The sequence below is a fragment of the Lissotriton vulgaris genome, chromosome 1_1 (assembly GCF_964263255.1).
Source record: "Lissotriton vulgaris chromosome 1_1, aLisVul1.2, whole genome shotgun sequence".
Lineage (NCBI taxonomy): Eukaryota > Metazoa > Chordata > Amphibia > Caudata > Salamandridae > Lissotriton > Lissotriton vulgaris.
In genome coordinates this window covers 1,983,739,150-1,983,757,250 of record NC_141685.1, presented here as the reverse complement: position 1 = coordinate 1,983,757,250, position 18,101 = coordinate 1,983,739,150, and the positions used below count along the sequence as shown (strand labels likewise).

At 43.1% G+C, this 18,101-nt stretch overlaps 1 protein-coding gene across 4 annotated transcripts in view; it reads right to left on the bottom strand.

The window, feature by feature from the left end:
- Positions 1-18,101, bottom strand: part of HGF (hepatocyte growth factor) — a 479,128-nt gene that overhangs the window by 311,411 nt on the left and 149,616 nt on the right. For all 4 annotated transcript variants that reach the window (XM_086919817.1, XM_086919823.1, XM_086919811.1 and 1 more), the window contains exons 3-4: positions 16,277-16,389; positions 13,795-13,909 (exon numbers count right to left, since the gene is read on the bottom strand). In XM_086919817.1, the coding sequence (XP_086775943.1) occupies positions 13,795-13,909; positions 16,277-16,389 (228 nt within the window). The remainder of the gene's footprint in view (positions 1-13,794; positions 13,910-16,276; positions 16,390-18,101) is intronic.

Below are 18,101 nucleotides of genomic sequence, written 5' to 3'. Positions count from 1 at the left end.
TTGCATGGCGGAGGCACACGTGTCATCTGAAGATGGTGCTTTTATCTCCAAAATATGGGTGAACATTTTTATTGCTCCAACAAAAAATCACATCAATTGTCCTGAGTTATTAGCTGCTGCCCTTGCAACAGATATCGATGTTGACCGAGTGTAATATAATTTACCAACTTTGTTTAAGGCATTTCCAAATTAGATGGATGGCTTGGGTTTTCAATAGTTCTTGAAGTTCTCTTCTCTAGAACTCAAGCATTAGCACTAAATAAGCATAAACAGATGGCTCAATTACATCATCATCAATCATTATTTGTTAGACCTGATATCATTGGCGTGAGTCTTCCTTCCATTTTGACGGATTGCCTCCTCTGTTTGATATGTTTTTGCTGGATTTATGCTTTGGTCAGTGCCAAAGTGCAAGTGCTCCCCATATTAAATTGATATACAGATTGGATTCAATGATTGGGTTATTTGATTTATCCGTCAGCCCCTAGTACAGTGCACCATGTGTGCCCAGGGCTTTTAAATCAAATGCTGCTGGTGGGCTTGCAGCACGGGTTGTGCCACCCACAGAAGCAGCTTGTAGAATGTGTCTCAGGCCTGCCATTGTAAGGCCTGTGGGCAGTCTAACACTGTCATGTCGACTTGGCCGAATGCACCCACTTACCAGTCCCTAAACCTTCCCTTTGCTTCTTATTAGACACACCTATGGTAGGCCCAAGGGCAGGGTGCATTGTAAGTATAAGGTAGGACATGCTCTGATGTGTGTAGCATGTTCTAATAGTGAATTACAGCCCTTTTCGTTTTTCACTATTGAAGGCTACCTGTTCTCATAGGCCAGAATGGGCAGTTAAGATTATTACATCCTTATAATCCTAACTGACACATGGAACACAGTAGAAATTCTAATTTAGTATACCTGAACTTAGAATAATAAAGTACATCTTTTAGTAAAGTTTATTGTAATATTCTGTGTTTGCAAATACCACTTTTAGAAAGCATGTATTTGCTTGCCTAACCATTTGAGCCTGCCTCTGCTGGGTTGTGTATTCCTTGTCTGGGTTTGTGAGTGACAGGACTGGGGAATTCCAGGAGACAGGCTGGGGCAGCCCGGTGGTGAATAGAGAGTTCTGCATCTAGATGGGAGGGAGGAGTTACACCTGGGACCTAAATAGGGTTGGGCCTTCCCTCTACAATGCTGGCTCCACCCCATGTGGCTTGTCTGATGTCTCTCCCCTGCACTGTGAAATGAGAGGAAGAATCATGTCAACAGAGTGCTCCAGAGCTGTATCTTCCCTCCCCTGTCCTGGCTCCACCTCCTGTGGGGCAGCTGATGTCTCTGCCCTGCACAGTGAAAGGAAGAAGAGTCATGTAAACAAAGTGCTCAGGAACTGGTTTGGACTAGGCAGAGACCTCTCTGCCTTCAGAGAACAAAGGATTTTGGGGTATAAATATTGGGACCCTGATCCCAAGAAATTAGATCACTTCTGGAACAAGAAACCTTTCTGCCAAGGAGAAGAACCAAGGAAGCTGCAGGAGTTTGGACTGCCCCTCTGCCAGTGTGCTGTTTGCTGGGTTGGCCTGCAGTGGTTGCTTCATTGCCGAGGGAAAGGAGAAGGAACTTTGTAAGGACTTTCATCTACAGAATATTCTCCAAGGGCTTAAACTGTGCTTGCCTCCTGCTGAAGTCTCAGCGACAAAAGACTTCACCCCCAGCTCCCTCCTATATGTCCTTGCTGGGAATACTGACTCCAGTCACTTGTGTGCCTCTGGGAGCTGGAAGCGCGACGACTCGAGAAGAAGCGTGTCGCCGCCGCAGCTGAAATCGTCGCAACGCCGGAGAAGCGAGCCTTCGCCGCATTTCCCTGGAAGCGTGTGTTCATTGAAGGTGCCTGCTGTCACATCACTGGAGAACCGTGATGCCATCGAGAGAGTCGCCATTGCATCACTGGGGAAGCGTGTCGCAGGGCCTGTCACGGCTCCGAAATACAGAGTCGTCGCAAGGCTGCCAGGGCGTCATCCTATCGTCATTGCTTCACCGCATCAAGGGCGCCATCTTCTCGCATCGCAACCGGATCATCGCATTGCATCAAGGCGCCATCTTGCGCACTGCAACAGGCCCGCAGGCAGAGAATCTACGCATCACCTCCGCACCGGTAAAAGTCACGACGAGTCCCCTACTCTGCACAAGCACTGAGGAAGGACTCAACCGTTCCCCTGGGTCACGGAACCGACGCATCTCCCATTTTGCGAGCCTTTTGTTCACTTTGCTTTACACAGAGACTTTGAACATCTTTTGAGTAATCTTAAGTGTAGTATTGTGGATTTTTGTCGTTTGTGGTCTTGTGTTTAAGTCTATATAAAGAATACTTATTTTTACAAAACCTGTGTTGTGTCCATCTGTAGTGTTATCACTGTATTACTGTGTATATTCACAAATGCTTAACACACTGCCTCTGAGATAAGCCTGTCTGCTCGTGCCAAGCTACCAAGGGGGTGAGCAGGGGTTCTTAAGGAATGTAATCCCCTTATCCTGAATTAGAAGTAAGGGTCCCTATTTGGACAAAGGTGATAACCATTTCCAACTTGACACCCCCAGATCTAACATTATTAATCAATTACTGATGTTCTTGGTCAGTGTCACTGCCCTACCCTGCGCAGTTAAAACCGGTAAGGCTTTCTCTTGAGCCTAAGCTCCTTACCAGGTAGGTGTTCAAGGCCCTCGTCCACCCGCAGGCTCCTGTCTGTGCTTCCTCCCTGGTGGTCTAGTGGAAGAGCACGCTGCTCTTCTGCTCTGTTCTGTATTCTATGTCTTCTCTTTTGCCTTTTTGCTTTTCTGCCCCTTTCTCTTTTGCTTCTTTTGTCACTTAGCCACTCTCATTGTTATTCTCTTTCACCTCTTTGCCAGTCTTTCTTTTGTTCTCTTATGCCACTTTGCCACTCTTTCTCTCATTCTCTTTTGACACTTTGACACTTACTCTCTGTTGTCACCTTGCCACTTTTTTCTCTTTTCTCTCTTGACTCTTTTCCCTTGTTTCACTCCCTCTTCCCGTGCTACCCGCCACTGTCGCACCCGTGGCCCCTCCCACCCAGCGTGTCGCTCCCGCCTCCCAGCTATTATCCCTCCACCCGACCCGACTTAATGGCAGCCCCTACGTGGCAAGAACAGCAAGACCTTTGACATTTCTGGTCAGTGTCACTACTCTCCTCCTGCGCAGCTCCACCAGTAAGGGTCTGCCCTTAAGCCAGAGCTCCTTGCCAAGTAGGTGTTCAAGGCCCTCCTCCACCCACAGGCTCCTGTCTGAGCCTTATCCCTGGTGGTCTAAAGGAAGAGCATCCCGCTCTTCTGCTATTCCGCTCTGTTCTGTGTTCTCTCTCTTCTATTTTGCCTTTTTGCACTTCTGCCTCTTATTCTCTTTTGTCTTTTTTGCCACTTGCCACTTTCTCTCTTTTTCCATGTCACCTCTTTGCCACTCTTTCTCTTGGTCTAATTTGTCTCTTTTGCCACTTAGGCACGTTCTCCCTTTTTCTCTTTCACCTGTTTGCAACTCGTTCTCTTGTTCTCTTTTGCCTCTTACTCTCCTTTTCCTCCTTGCCACCTTTTTCTTTTTTTTCTTTTTTGCCTCTTTTACATCATTTTGCTTCCTCTTCCTGCACTCCCCGCTGCTGCTGCCCCCATGGGCCATCCCTCGCAGCGTGTTGCTTTCACCTCCTAGCTGAATACCCTCCCCAAACCCTACTTAATGGTGGCCGCTTCGAGGCAAGAAGAGCAAGGCCTCTGACCTTCCTGGTCAGAGTCAATTATCTCCCCGTGCAGCTCCACCTGTAAGGGTCTGCCCTTGAGCCTGAGCTCCTCACCAGGAAGGTGTTTCAGGCCCTCCTCCACCCACAGGCTCCTGCCTGTGCCTTCTCCTGGTGGTCTAGTGGAAGAACACCCTACTATTTGGCTATTCCGCTCTGTTCTGTGTCCTTTATCTTCTCTTTTGCCTCTTTGTTCTTCTGCCTCTTTTTCTCTTTTGCCTCATTTGCTTCATTCCAGCTTTCTCTCTTTTATTCTTTTACCTCTTTGCCACTGTTTCTCTCATTCTCCTTTGCCTCTTTTGCCACTTTCCCACTTACTCTCTTTTGCCACTTTTACAACTTTGCCACTTTTTTCTCTTTTTCTCTATTATCTCTTTTCCCTCATTTTGCTCCCTCTACCTGCACTTCCTGCTGCTGCTGCCCACGCAAACACTCCTCCAGCTTATCACTCCCTCTGCCTCCCAGCTGATCACCCTCCCCTGACCCCTACTTAATGGTGACTGCTGCTCGGCAAAAAGAGCAGGACTTCTGACCTTCCTGGGCAGTGTCACTGCTCTCCCCGTACAGCTCCACCAGTAAGCGTCTGCCCTTGAGCCCGAGCTCCTGAGCTTCTCGCCAGGTAGGTGTTCGAGGCCCTCCTCCAACAGGAGGCTCTAGCCTGCACCTCATCCCTGGTGGTCTAGAGGAAGAGCACCTTCTCTTCTGCTATCCTGCTCTGTTCTGTGTCCTCTGTCTTCTCTTTTGCCTTTTTGCTCTTCTGCCTCTCTTTCTCTTTTGTCTTTTTTCACTTTGCCACTTTCACTCTTTTTTCTTTCACCTCTGCCACTCGTTAACTCCTTCTTCTTTGCTTCTTTGTCTTCATTTGCTTCTTTCCCACTTTTTCTCTCTTTCATCTCTTTTCCACTCTTTCTCTCGTTCTCCATTGCCTCTTTTGCCACTTTGTCACTTACTCTTTTGCCACTGTTTTCTCTTTTTCTCTCTTGCGTCTTTTCCCTCGTTTCGCTCCCTCATCCCATGCTCCCCGCCGCTGCTGCCCTCGGGCCCCTCTCCCCCAAGCATGTCACTCCTGATCCCGCCTTCCAGCTGATCACCCTCCCCAACCCATACTTAATAGAGGCGCTTAAAGGCAAGCCCATCTGCACCTGACCACAACCTGACCTCGTCCAGTGCCAGTAACCCTAGTCCTCTGACCCCAGCACCCTCCATGCTCTCAACCCTGGATGCAACAACAACTGCAAGCTCTCTAAGCCAAGCAACACCCAAGGCCCGATCTCCTGCTGACACTGCCGCCGCACCTTCAACCCACCTCCGGACCCCAGCAGCAGCCACTAGCCTACTGGACACCAGCAAACACAAACCACTGAACTGCATCCACCTCACCATATGCTCCCTGCACAGACACACCATAGAAATCTGGGACCCCCTCAACACTCACATGCCTGGCGTCACCTTCATCATAGAGACCTGGACCAATGCCAGCACTGCACCCAACATCACAACCACCATCCTGACGGATATAAGATCCTGAGGAAAAAAAGCCCCACTCTCCCAGGAGGGGGCCTCGCCATCATCCACAAAAGCACCCTTCACATGACAACCACCAACCTGGACAACAGCTAATCCCCTGTGGGACACATCTAGTTCCAGATCCAGGCCAACCCCAGAACGATGCTCTGTGGAACCCTTGTCTACCAACAACCTGGCCCCCACGCTCTGTTCACCAATGTCATCACCAACCTCATTGCACCCGAGCTTTCACCTCCACATACTTTATACTACTCAGAGATCTATACTTCCTTGTGGACAGTCATGACAACCCCAACAACACCACCCTCCTAGAAAACCTCAACAGCATAGGACTGAAGAAACCTGTCTCCACCCCCACTCATACAGCAGGTCATAAACCTGACCCTGTCTTTGCAGGAGGAAACAGCATCTTTTTCAGCCACACTATAGTACTCCTCTGCACTGACCATTAGTGCATCCACTTCTCCTTCAGAAAACCCACCACACACAAGAAAACACACCGTTTCCCACACAGAAACTCGAACAAAGTCTCTAAAGAACACCCCACCTCCACCCTCACCTGCACTCCACCCCGAGCTATGACAGAGTCCAACACTGTGGCAAGCAACCTCCACCAAAGGATCACTAACTTTGCCAGCATACTCACCCCCCTCCAGAAGTCTACAGGACAACACAATAAAAAAGAAAATGGGTTCACCACAGCACTCGTAGAATCCAAGCACTCCTTCTGATGACTGGAAAAGATGTGGGAAAACAGCAAAACTCTAAAAACACACGCCACCTACAAAACAGACACTACAGCTCACCACCAACTCATCAAGAATTTCCTCCAAGACTGAATCCTCTCCAAAACCCAAAACTCCAAGGAACTCTCCTCCATCATATAGGAATGTGCCAAAACCAACAGCGAGACAACAGACACCCCCCATGACCTCTGCAACAGACTCAGCTCCTTCTTCTATCTCGAGATCAAGATAACTTTAATGACCATGACCTCTGCACCGCCTCTAACCCCAACCCGAGTGACACCACCCAACAGACCCTACTCACTTGGACCCCACTCATGCCAGAAGACACCCTAATGACCACAAAGTGCATTCACTCCACAGCAACGTCTTACCACTGCCCGCCACACAACTTCCACAGGGCATGCCACAGCCATCGCACCGAGCTACATCGGACTATCAACTGCTCCCTTGAGACCACCGCATTGCCAGACAACTGGAAGCACGCCAAAGTCAACCCCTCCTGAAGAAACCCTTGTCAGACCCGATGGACCTCAAGAACTTCAGGCCCATCTCGCTGCTTCCTTTCACAGCCAAGGTCATCGAAAAAGCCATCAACACCCAGCAGGAATACTTCATCAATGCCAACATACTAGACTACTCCCAATCTGGATTCTGCAGCAATCACAGCACCCAGACCGCCCTCCTCTCAACCACAGATGACATCTGCGCCCTCCTCGACCAAGGCCAAAGAGCAGTCCTCACCTCCTGGACGTATCAGAAGCCTTTGACACCATCTCCCACTGCACACTAGCCACCAGACTCAACGATGCTGGCATCCCTGAAAAAGCCCTAGACTGGATACGCTCATTCCTCACGGGCAAAGCACAGAGAATAAGACTCCTGCCATTCCTCTCAGATCGGACAGAGACCAGATGCGGAGTTCCCAAGGATCCTCCCTCAGCCCCACCCTCTTCAATGTCTACATGGCTCCCCTCACAGCCATCGTCAGAAACCACAGCTCAACATCGTCTCCTAAGCCAATGACATCCTACTCATCCTCTCCCTCACAAAGTAACCCGACATCATGCGACACAATTTCCAAGAAGGGGTGACAGCCGTCACAACCTGGATGAAGAACAGCTGCCTGAAACTCAACTCAGAGAAAATAGAGGTCCTCTTCCTTGGCTCCACCCTTCAGCATGGGACACCGGGCGGACCCCACCCTCAGAAACGTACCCACCCGACAGACTAAGCACGTAACCTCAGTATCATACTGGACTCATCGCTCACTATGAATCGCCAGATCAACTCTGTCTCCTCTGAATGCTTCAGCACCCTCTGCATACTACGCAAAACATTCAAATGGACACCCCCGATTCCAGGAAAATGGTCACTCATGCCTTCATCACCAGCACACTCGACTATGGCAAATGCCTCTATGGAGGAATCAATAAAAAACTTCTCCACAAACTCCAGACAGTCCAGAATATTGTGGCCAGACTAATCCTCGATATCCCACAATGCAACCACATCACCCAAAACATCGGCGAACTCCACTGGCTCCCCGTCGAAAGAAGAATAGCTTTCAAGCTACTCACACATGCCTTCAAGGCCCTCCACAAGATCAGACCACAATACCTCAACAACCATCTCTCCTTACATACTCCCAGGAGAAACCTCCACTCAGCCGACCTCGCCCTAGTCACTGTCCCACACTTTGACAGGAACAGGGCAGGTGGAAGGTCCTTCTCCTCCCTCTCAGCTAAGACCTGGAACAACACCTGCCCCTTTACCTCTGGCAAAGCCCAACACTGCACTTATTCAGGAAAGATCTCAGGACCTGGCTCTTCAAATGACCCTGTGCCTTCAGACCCCCAAGTGCCTTAAGACCCTAAGGGGTAAGTAGTGTACTCTACAAACCCTGATTGATTGATTGATCGACTGATTGATTTGGGAGTTATTAAGCAGGTCTAATCACCTGTGAGGGTTCTATTATGGACATATAGTAATTAGTTGCTTAAAGGAGTTTTTTGTGCCGGAAGGCACTGGGTTTTTTCATACTGCTCTTTACCACTTTAAATCCTCTAAGTGTTGGTTAGTGCTACATTTGTTCTAAATTTTAAACTGGCGGTCTGCCTTTGCTGGTTTCTAAATACACACTGCTTTAGCTGGAAGTATGAACAAGCTTTAAACATCTTAAATTGAAGCAAGGATGCTGTGATTGCTTAACAAGTGAAGAAATAGAAAAAAAAGGCATGGGGATGTTTTTTTTCTATTTCTTCACTTTTGAAGCAATCGTAACATCTGTGCTTTAGCTTAAAAGATTTAAAGCTAAAGCGTGGGTGTCTAAATTGTAGCCAAAGTAAAAAATAGGAATAAAAAGTCATGCAGCCCAGTTCGGTGAGCTGCAAATAACAAAAGAAAGGTGCAGTCGTGGTTATTGCAGCTGAGGCGTGGCGTGCTGGTAAAAACAAACAAGCATTTGGGAGAGTGTGTCCTGATTGCAACAGCAGACAGGAGAAAGTGATCTGACAAAATAGGGCTCTGGGCTGTAATTAAAACATCCAAAGTAACAATACATGTAACATGGGTAGTGCTCATGGGATGTTACAACAAGAGAAAAGGCGGTTCTAAGGAGGGACTGCTAAGCCTATTGGCCAATGAAAAGTCACCATTTACAAAGGTAAGTAGCAGGGCCCAATGAAAAAGATAGCTGGAAAGTGGGTGCAGGCTCATGCCCATATCCTGAATACAGCATTTCTCGAAGAGATAGCGCAAGCGCAGTCCAGGCAAGACTTAATAATAGTCTCTGGCCAATGGAAAAAGACATCACCATTAGAGAGGAAGCCCTATGGTTGAATATGGAATAGTGGAGAAGTGTGGCTCAATGATTAGAGGAAGCATACCCGGAAGCTGAGGTCAGACCCGGGACCAGGGTTCAATTCCCCACACGGTAGGGTCTGAGCCCAAGTGTCCACGGACTCGATAATTCTCACTTCGGTGCCTACTCGAATCACGGGTTCACACTCTGCAACTCTGGGCAATAGCTTGCTTAATCTCCACTACGGCCCCAGCTTTCACCGTGAGGATGCCCAGTATGGGCTATCTCACAGGGAAAAGCCAGGACGGGTTCCCAATGCAAGCGCCGGGACGCCCCGTTGGGGTAGCTGTGCGCTATATAAGATACACAAAAAAAAAATACTTTTTTGCTTTATGCTTAAGGGGATCAACCTCTTGCACCAAATCTGGAAACTGTACAGACATCCATTGTGTGCAACTCAATAAACGGTGTTAACTATGACAATCAATGGAATAATAGACAAAGGTAGCAGGATCCAAGGTAAGTAGTGCCTTTAAGAGATCACACAAGCAGCTACATGAGGCAGATGTCCAACCCACAACACATTTATTTGGCCTTTGAAGATCAAAACACCAGTTTCAAGAACTGTCATGTGCAGAATAAGCAATCACAGTTTTCTTGAAATGTAGCAGCCTATTCAAGACTAATAATCTTTTAGGAGCAGCTATGTTGATATTTAACTTGAAAAGGAATGCCCAAAATACGATCAGTTACATTTGTGATGATAAGGGTGCCTTATTCAAAATATCTGTGAAGATACCTCAGGTATTTAGTGCATTCTATTGAAATCTAGTTACTTTAAATAATAAAGCCTTGCATAGAATTGTTAAGTAAAATTAATATAGACACCCCTCCAAAGTCTTGGTAAGATGCCAATATTTTGATTTAACCAAAGAAGAATATCAGTGACAGGTTTTTACTTCACGTTTTCACCTCTTTCTCATAACATAGCAATCGTTTTAAACCTATCAGTCAACTGCCTCTAAAAATAGTTCTCCTTTATTTTTTCCACCTGAAAACTTTCCTATATCTAACTATAGACAACAACTCTCATGCCAATAGTGACTGATGGGGTAGAAGTTACTTTTGCTATGATCCTTCTCAATAATAACAACACATGTTATTGGGTGGTTTAACCATAATTATGGGGCACACTCTGCAAGGTGGATAATCCATCTTACTTTACAATGTAATAAATGTATCCATTGAATTCTATAGTTCTCCTTCTGCAAAGATCTCCTTTAATGATACTCAACCCAAACAAGGGACCCTGCTCTTTTCCTCAACTGTTGCAGTGTACATTTAGCCACATCTGGTCAAGGTTCTAAAAATGCAAGCACTGTTATGTGCTTTTATTTTTATTTCCCCCACTGATATTGTCATATTATCAAACATTTGAATATGATACTTTCGACAACTGATATTGATATTGCTATGTTTTAGGCAAACACAGAGTAGATCCTGATATTACCTGTCAGAGATCTGGACTAGGAAGGTATTGGTTTGGTTAACAAAAAAAACCGGGTTTTATAGTTTTCTATTTCCTATGAGGACTAATATAATTCATTGGATCTTCTAATTATGAATTATACATAAACTATGTATTTAGCTCAGGATGGTCTGGGATGGTCTCACATTTCCATTAATTGACATATGACATCAAGTTAGAGTTGCTACCTGTTCCATTTCTGCTAATCTGTTTCTACCCACAACTAGTTTGACCTCTCCTTTCATGGACCCTATAGATATTGAGGTTTTTTATGTTAGCATTAATCTCTGGAATATAGGATGATCTACAACTATTTTACTAGGCAGCCTCAGATAGTTAGCTTCTGAGTGGCAGCCTGTTCACATTCTGTCATTGTGATCTTTTATGCGACAAGTCTGTAATAAATATCTCATTATGTTTGAGACCAGAAGATATTTTTAACATAGCAACTTTAATGTTATGAAGGAGTTTGGTCATTTATAGTGGGATAAGTTGATCAGATTCTTAAATAGCATGATGAAAGTTTTAAGGTAATGGTAATAGGTAAAAAAAACACATTTATTTTATAAGATATTTTAATTTTGTCAAAATCGCAAAACACTGATGTCCATTAACTGGTACCCTATGTTGCGAATGAGGGTACATGGTATTTTTTGGAATAGGCAGAACATTTTGAATTTTCCAGCACATTACAACTGTTGAGTGAACAGTAAATCTTTATACGTGCCATATTTGAAATATGTGTAGTATTCAGCAGACAATGAAGATACAACAGCTGTGTGTCTGCAAAAAGAGTTTGATGTAGGTTTCTCACCTGATGATTTAAATGGTCCATTGATGTGGATGAAGGGTAGGCTAACACCACTATTACAAAACGTTCCTCAATCTATTGTGTGCCTTCAGAAAAAATAACTCTCTGCATATATGTTTGCATATATGCTTTGGAATTGTCCTAAAATGCAATATCATCTTTGGATATATACAAAATTATGATTAACCACAATATAATATTCTGACATTGCATGCAATGATAATAACTCTATATTGGTGGTATTGACCATCAAGACATGATTTGTTTTACTTCAGTACAGATTGTATAGTTTTAGCTTAGAATAGGGTTGACAATGATGCCCTCTCTGTAACAGAATGGAAAATCTAAATTCTTGTTCTGCTTCTATCTGGTTTTCCTACATATATTGACCTGCCTCTGCCAAATAAATTGACCCAGTGCCAATAGATTTTGCCCTGGAGATTAATGAAATACATCCACTGAGCTGACCTCATCAGAAAGGAGAGAATGTTACTCCTATTTATGAGCAAATTGTAAGTTCAAAATTGTAGAAATTCTTTATTGACTGGTATTACATTTCTATCAGTAAAATGCTTATTGTATTGGTTTTCTGGAAGCAAAAGGTTTTACATTTGCAAGCACATCATTTAAGCTACTGTTAGTCACCCAGCCATTTAACTCCTCACCTGCAACTATTCCTGCATTTAAGGATATTGACTCTTGTAACTTGGTAGAAATTAAGTACTTTACGCTAATGAGTGGTCTTAACCTCTCATGTAAAATTGGTAATTAACCCTTGTCACCTCAAACTTCTAAAGTTTTATCAGCACTACACCAGCTTCTATTGTCTTCAACCTGCTGGTTTCAGATCAACTATTAAGGCAGAGGTCAGCACTATAGAAGTTCAAACTGGAGTTAATTCATGCTTGAATTCCTTACTCTAGGATTGCCATCTCTCATACCAACAATGGCATGGATATTGGATAATATTGGATGATTTGCATGCTCATTAAATGAAGGACCACCAGCAAAATATGACAATTTCGAAGAAAAAAAAAATATATATATGGTGTACGTTAGAAAAAACAACAACTCATAATTTGCTTTGAAAGATTAAGTGTACTGTAAAAAGATCAATGTCCTTGAGCTTAACATAGCTGACAAATGAAGGTCCATAATTAATAAAAACTAAATAAGTCTAAAAACTGCTGTGATCATGAGCTTGGCCAATAGTGAATAGAAGAAAGTATTTCAAAGTATAATGCATGAAATTCATAACTTTTTCCAAGCTAAGATAGATGCACGCCAAATACATGTTTAATTGCCAGGCTGCACTAACCAAGCTAAAACCAAGTGTTGCATTTACTACACTCCATTTTTCTTTATAACTCTGTGTTCCTCATCTAATCTACATACCTCTACAGAGGACATTATAACCTAATATCCATCTTATCCTACTTGTAGCATGTGTACTGTGTAAGTGAATTATTCATTCCATTAGTTGTCTCAGATCATTCACAGTTCACAATTACACATTTATCTGCTGAGCTTAGTAAAAGAAGCTGTTGTTATTGCTTTTTATATACAACTTTCTTTGAAATTAGACACCAAATAGCTATTTCTGATTTTTACATTTTCTCTGTCACACACTCTTGAACATTTATAACTGTTTGCCTCCAAGAATCTAGAAACAAGGATATGAAGTAAATCTGTAGTAAATGGCAGCTCTTATGACTTAAGGCCTTTGGCTAATTACTGTCAGTGTATAAGTCTATTTGGACTTATCCATGGCTTTACACCATTAACTAGCCAATGTTGTACAGATAGGTATATCAGGTGGGTTTAAGGGACTCTGCATTAAATCGGATCATCATTTTCTACCTCAGGGAACAGAAGAAGTAGCAATGCCTACATCTTCACCACTAAAGAAATGTAAGGAATCCCACACTTTTTAAATTTATTTTACAACCTCTCACTCTTCCATACTAGATTCAAGCCTGCATGTATGATAGTGACACCAACACCCTCCATCAAAGCATCAAATGATCTTGTTGTTAACATTCATTTATTTCTGTAGAGCCTCTTGACCACTGGCCCATAGTTGGCTGAAGCAGTGGCAATTGAATAGGAACAAAACACAGAAATGTCGTTCTTATAATGACTCTCTATGTTAGCGCCACAGTGTAATTATCTGCAACAAAGAACATACAGATGATGATTGCTTCAAAATACCAGTGCTTCCTCAAATCGAAACAGTAGTGAAATTGTTTTTTTTCATATGAGATCACTGAAACTTCTCTTAACCCCCTTGATTTTCAGTCGTATCACTTGTGGTTCCTTGTTTGTGAGTTAGATTGATGGGTCAAACCATCTTTGTATTAAGTTAATAAAAATAATGATTAACTTCACCAATTGAATGAAGAATTCGACATGTGAGTTGTTACGCATACATAATCTAACTTTATACGAGACATCCCAAACACTCCAAACCAAGAAAGCGCACTTCCTTTCAGAAGAACAAACGCACAATTTTTTTTATGGCTACTCAAAAATATGTGACAAAAATGTTTGAAGAGCAATCACGTCCCTTTTGTTTTATGCTTACCTATGTTCATGTGGAATCATGGAATTCCATGACTGACATGGAAGTCCGGTCTTTGTAACATTTTTAGTTCCCTTATAACTTGTTCCTTTATTGTGAATGCAGTTTCGGATGTAGTCTGTTGGTCAAAATAAAGAAAAAACTATTTTAGTACCATGAAAAATCTGAAACAATCTCACAAAAGATAGAGAGCAAGTGTGAAGGATAAGCCCATTGTATCACAGTGTGTGAATTCAGCATGGTACATGTGTCCTAACGGAGACCTCTTGACCTCCTACAGATTGATTTGTTGAATTTATTTACTGGATATTTCTCTGCAAGTATCGGTTCCAAATGTGAGCATCACGGGGAGCAAAGTGGGTTCATTTAAATAAGGAAGTACATTAAACTAGGCATTTTGCATTTTGTAAATGTATAACAGAAAGTTGTGTATCCTCAGTAAGCCTTGGCAAAGCACTACGCTACACTCGCGTAGATTGCGAAGTTTGCGCCACTTTGCTCTATGTGAATTGCACTAGCACAGTGCAAACACGCGTAGTGTAGTGGTCATTTTGTGCGTGCTCGTGGTCCTCAACGTCAAGTTGGCGACCGCGAGCATGCAAAATGACATTCCGGCAAGACTTTTTCATCGTTCACGATCAACAACATCAAGTTTCAGATCACGAGCGTGGAAAATAAACCTCCCGGCGAGCTTCTCAACGCGGGGAGGTCAGGTTTCTCATTGCCAGTGGTGGCGTATGCTCGCGACCGCTCACAATGAGAAACTACCAGTCCACGTTGAGAAAGCTGCCGCTTGAGTAGAAATCTACTGGAGCGGCAGCAAACAACTGCTTGCACTGTGCTAGATGTAGTTTGCACTGGTTGCACAGTGCGGATAAGCATCCGGCACTGTGCAATCAGTGCGTAAAGCATTTTTCACAGTGCACTATGTAGTTCGCGTAGCTCGCGTAGTGTGAAGTGCACTTCGCGTAGCACTACTTCGCAAACTATGCCCAGGGTTAATCCTAAAATTAATTTATGAGTTTCGTTTAGCCATGCACTGTTTTTAGCTGTCAGCTAAAGCAGCAGTGGCCCATGCAGGAAAGAGCAATGGGTGGTGGAGCTGGTTGTGAGGGGTTGGCTTTTGGAAGACTACGAAAGGGTGTATTAATTATTATTATTTATTTAGTTTCCCCTTGTGGTCATCTATCGAATCCCTCAACACGGCCGCACCGTTCTTAACTGCACGGGCCGCTCCTGAGTTACAGACAGGTTTAGCTCTCTGTTGGCCAGATGTATTGTTTCAAGTACATACAGAGAGTAGCCTTGGCTCATGATTGGAGAACTTTATTGTCTATCTCTTTGGTTTTCCTTCTATTAATGTGTATGTCTGCCGAGGAGGATTTCTGTCTCACAGTGTACTGATTGGTTAACTTACATCTTTCCACTGCTGATCCTACATCCACTCTGTGAACCACTTTCATCTTGCTCTGTAAACACTCGATGGGAGTGCATCTATTTCCTTGCTCTATCTTCCGTTCCAATTGTCACCATCTCCCTCGCTCTCCATGTTGCTGTCCCCACCCCTCCTCACAGATTATTTGTTTATTACAATGCACTCAATCCCATTTATGCTTGCGTTCAATCCCCCGCCCTTGATATTGTTTGCACTTTGTGTGACTTTTTACATCTTTTTTAAAAACATTTTAATTTTCTGATGTAACATAAGTGTTCGACATGTTAAATTGCTAAATTAAAAATACCTGCAAGAGTCACGAAGGACATGTTGTGATGCCTGTGGCAATCTTGGACTGGGTTTTCTTTATGAGAAACTTGCCGTTGCATGTATTCATTTGCATCTTCACACACGTGCATGCATACAATTGCTTGGCATTTAAAAGATAAGACCTAATGGCTTTGACAATGCTTGTTAAAACATCCGTCTGAGCAGCGATCTGTGTAGCTGAATAAATGGGGATGTACAGTGAATGGAAGCCACATACTGCAAGCCTCTTCAGCCGTTTTCGGATGATTATTTGATTCAGTCAATGTTGTCTTTTATTTCAAGTTATTTACACTGAAAGGGGACTGATTGATACATTGATGATTGATATGTCTATGACATGTTCATGTTTATTGAGAAAACCGTGGACAAAAAATCCATACACTAAATTTGGCGATTATCCTACGATTCTGACATTCGTTTTCATTTTGCATTTACACCTTCACATTGCATAGTTGAGCTCAGAGAAATGCTGAATAAAGTACTTTTTGTGAAGTAATATTAGACAATGTGCTGTACATGAGATACCCTTAAGGAGTTAACCAAGAATGTTCAAACCCGATATATTTTGTAAACACAGTAGATACAATTACTTGAATGCGAAATCCACCTGTGCCATTGACGTGACCTTAGTAGGACACTCAGTGTCATCAGCATGTGTTTTTCTAACTATAATGGCCATTCTTTCTGCTTACCCTCTTTGTAACTGAAATAAGTGTTTACCTTTCTTTTCATAAAGATCAAAGGCATAGTCATGTTTGATTCTTACTCCAGGAGACATGCTGTTAAATGAAAGCCAGTGGCATCGGTTTGTGCTTTTATCAAAAGCAAAAGCTCTGTAAAAGAGAAACACATCTTTCAACAAGTCATACATCTGAGAATTATACATAGAAGCAGGTCATGAGGTCATGAGGAATGATACCATTTGTAGGCAGTATATAAATACAAATTAATTACATAACTAGTATAGGAAGATAATTTATCAAACCAAGTTCCAAGGGGGAGAAGTAATGGACCTTTTTTGTAAAATTTAGCTGCTACTTAACCTAATCTGTGACATCATCGGAGGTTTCATAAATGCCCACAATAAACAGAACGTCCAAATGAACAAAAATTACTAAACGTTTCGTAAATGCATATATATTTTATATACAATTTCACAGAAGTTTTACAGTGAGTCCTAAATTACCTTTCTCTTCTGAATCAACGTCACTACTGCTAGCAACAGCTGATTTCCTATGGTGTTTGAAGTGTACAAAAACACCTTCACTCTGATACCAGTGGCATTTTACCAACACAATGTCCAGTTTATCAGATTAATGAACCTATTAGACTGAAAAATAATGATTATCCAAACTCATAATCTGTGTAGTAGGAAGGCACAGCTTTCTGGGAACTGAATAAGACTACTTGCAAAATGTGGAATCATGCAACCTTCCCCTTTACCTCTGCTCTCGTCTAGAAATGTGACATTGAATGAAAAGAGTAGAAGTGATTGATTTAGAGTAGGATAATTTGAGATTTGTTTTAATTCTTTACATTGAAATTTTCAAGACTCGCATAGTGTGGCACAACATTTTGTGAGCAAGGCTGTATCATAGGAAATAATAATCTCTTGCTACCGCAAAAGCAGGCAGATGAAAACCCAAAATCCACAATGCCGATCCAACTAACTAAGAATCCCCCCACAGTAGGCCCCAACAAACAATCATTTGAGATTAAAAGACATTCATGCTGATGCGAACTGGAAATAGAACATTAAGATAAATGTGAACATTGTGATTATATTGAATCTGGGTACAAATATGAGATTTGCACAAGCCATTCATGTATGGGACAGATTAGCTTTCACATCTTTGTTCTCCTGACACAGTAACTCCAGCAGTGCTCCTTTGTCTACTGTCTGAAACTCCACTCTTCCCCGCCTGACAGGGTCATCAGCTGAGTTTGGCTTGACGATATCACTGTCAGAATAGACTACTTACCACAGTGATCATTACTAAAGAGCCTTGAAGGAACATGGCCCTCTCACACTTTCCCAGTGCCATGTTCATCCCCAATACTTCCTTTCTGTGGGGAATTAGCACTGGGGAAGAAGCCTTGCACATGGATATGAAGGGTTTTAAAACTGGCTCCCCACAGTCACGACTACATGTATATTTACAAATACAGAATGTACTAACAGAATAGATTTACTGAAAAACAAAACCCTATTTAAGGGAAAGTAGCCTTAAACCATACATCCTCACACATTTTCTGGGGGTTTCCTTGTCGCTCGCTCTCCCACACACTCTCTTACTTTCTTTTCACTGTACCTGCCTATTTCTTTCTATCACTCCATCTGTACCTGCAGGTCAGTGTTTCTGCTCCTCTCTGTGACCCGTTCTTGCATATTCTCTTGCTGTTTTTCTCCTCTTGCATTCTCTCTGCTTTTCTCATGCTCTCACCTTCCTTACATTCTTTCTAAACCGTTTACTCTGTCTTCAACCTCGCTCATCTCTTTCACTCTCTCTGACTGTCTTGCTGTCTTTTCTTTTTTTCACTTGAT